The sequence below is a fragment of the Coregonus lavaretus genome (genome assembly GCF_964263955.1).
Source record: "Coregonus lavaretus genome assembly, contig: HAP1_SCAFFOLD_3163, whole genome shotgun sequence".
NCBI classification, from domain to species: domain Eukaryota; kingdom Metazoa; phylum Chordata; class Actinopteri; order Salmoniformes; family Salmonidae; genus Coregonus; species Coregonus lavaretus.
In genome coordinates, this window is record NW_028165738.1 from 50,001 (window position 1) to 52,500 (window position 2,500).

At 46.6% G+C, this 2,500-nt stretch overlaps 1 protein-coding gene across 1 annotated transcript in view; it reads left to right on the forward strand.

Annotated features, from left to right (window-relative positions):
- tcf4 (transcription factor 4) overlaps positions 1–2,500 on the forward strand; it is a gene marked incomplete at its 3' end in the record, with an annotated part of 62,381 nt that overhangs the window by 49,579 nt on the left and 10,302 nt on the right. Inside the window, exon 4 of the mRNA XM_084190685.1 lies at positions 270–405. Coding sequence (XP_084046811.1) covers positions 270–405 — 136 coding nt within the window. The remainder of the gene's footprint in view (positions 1–269; positions 406–2,500) is intronic.

The window sequence follows — 2,500 nt, forward strand, 5'->3', positions numbered from 1 at the left end:
CTGAGGGTTGTAAAGGGTTAGATGTTCAGTCTGAGGGTTGTAAAGGGTTAGATGTTCAGTCTGAGGGTTGTAAAGGGTTAGATGTTCAGTCTGAGGGTTGTAAAGGGTTAGATGTTCAGTCTGAGGGTTGTAAAGGGTTAGATGTTCAGTTTGAGGGTTGTAAAGGGTTAGATGTTCAGTCTGAGGGTTGTAAAGGGTTAGATGTTCAGCCTGAGGGTTGTAAAGGGTTAGATGTTCAGTCTGAGGGTTGTTTCTCTCCCTCTCTACAGAGCTACCCGTCACACTCCTCGGCAGACATCAACCCCAGTCTTCCTCCCATGTCCAGTTTCCATCGTAGCACTGGCTCCAATCAGTACAGTACGGCCTCCTGCACTGCCACCACCAACGGCACAGAGAGCATCATGGGTAAGACCTGGGAACAAGGACACAGGGCTGCAGAAGACAGGACAGAAGACAGGACAGATCACAGGGCTGATTACAGGACTGAAGACAGGACAGAACACAGGGCTGATTACAGTGGTAAGACCAGCTATGTGAATGATGGATGGACGGATGGACGGACAGACAGACAGGTAGACAGGTAGGCAGGCAGGCTGACAGACAGGCAGACAGACAGACAGACAGACAGACAGACAGACAGACAGACAGACAGACAGACAGACAGACAGACAGACAGACAGACAGGTAGACAGGTAGACAGGTAGGCAGGCAGGCTGACAGACAGACAGGTAGACAGACAGACAGACAGACAGACAGACAGACAGACAGACAGACAGACAGACAGACAGACAGACAGACAGACAGACAGACAGAAGTAGACAAGATGGACTGATTAACAGAGAAAGATAAACAGAGCCCTCATAAGGTTTTCACTCTTGCCATAATATCTGCTGTGATTAGCTGTGACATGTCTGGAGTGTCAGTCTGTGTTGTTCCTCTATTCCACCACAGACAACCCAGCATATGGTTCTGTGTTGTTCCTCTATTCCACCACAGACAACCCAGCATATGGTCCTGTGTTGTTCCTCTATTCCACCACAGACAACCCAGCATATGGTTCTGTGTTGTTCCTCTATTCCACCACAGACAACCCAACATATGGTCCTGTGTTGTTCCTCTATTCCACCACAGACAACCCAGCATATGGTTCTGTGTTGTTCCTCTATTCCACCACAGACAACCCAACATATGGTTCTGCTCTCTTTCAATCTCACTGTGCAAATAATAGAACAATGAGAAACAGATTGAACGCTTGTGTTTTTCTAACTGGACTTCTCCAACATTCCACAATGATTCTCTCTCTCTCTCTCTCTCTCGCTCTCTCTCTCTCTCTATCTATCTCTCTCTCTCTCTCTCTCTCTCTCTCTCTCACTCTCTCTCACTCACTCTCTCTCACTCTCTCTCTCTCTCTCTCTCTCTCTCTCTCTCTCTCTCTCTCTCTCTCTCTCTCTCTCGCTCTCTCTCTCTCTCTCTCTCTCTCTCTCGCAGAACAGAGAAACATAAACACTCAAAGATTAAACAAATAGGAACCATGAAGCTTCAGAGACACATACAGCCACGGCAGGAGAGTGAGGGTCTATTCTGTGTGTTTGTTAAACACAGCGGGAGAGGAGAGAGAGAGAGGCTTGTGTTAGCATGTGTTGCTCAAACAGTGAAAGAACTGAAGGGGATGAAAGAGGGACATATATGTGGCTATATTCTCTCTGACAAGCTGCAAAAATACAAGGTCTTGAGGGAGTTAAAGCATCAGACGTAGAAACCACATACTGATGTTTTCAGATTAAAGACCTGCAGTGTGTTGGGAAACACTGCATGGACCCCTTACATGCCTATGACTTCTCTTCATATAGAACACACTGACTGCACACACACACAAACACACACACACACAAGTACACACACACACACACACACACTACCACACACACACACACACACTACCACACACACACACACTACACACTGACTGCACACACACACATACACACAATACTGATCGCAATCCATTACAGAGATTGGGTAGTTTAGCCCAGGGAATTTAAAGAGGGCAGAGAGAAATCAAAAAGCACAAACCAAAGTGGCATATGTTTGGGGTAAAGTCCTAAATCAGCATAAGATTACCCCACAGCCACACACTCTGGGTCATTTCAGCTAAAACATATGGATGGAGAAAATCCATTTCAATAAATGGGAGCTTAATGGAGCCTTCTAAAGACCCGTCTCTGATCCCTCTCAAATGTTTTGAAATGATTGACAATTGAGTTTGGCCATCATGTTACTAGTCCCAAGTTAAAGTCTGTGTGTGTGTGTGTGTGCGCATTATTGAGTGTGTGTGTGTGTGTGTGTGTGTGTGAGTGTGTGTGTGTGTGTGTGTGTGTGTGTGTGTGTGTGCGTGCGTGCGTGCGTGAGATCACATAGCAGAGGCTTTGATGCCTCCTGACTCAGGTCAGGCTTACTTGCCTGTGAATGTGTAAACTTCCCATCTGGGATGTCAGTGCCA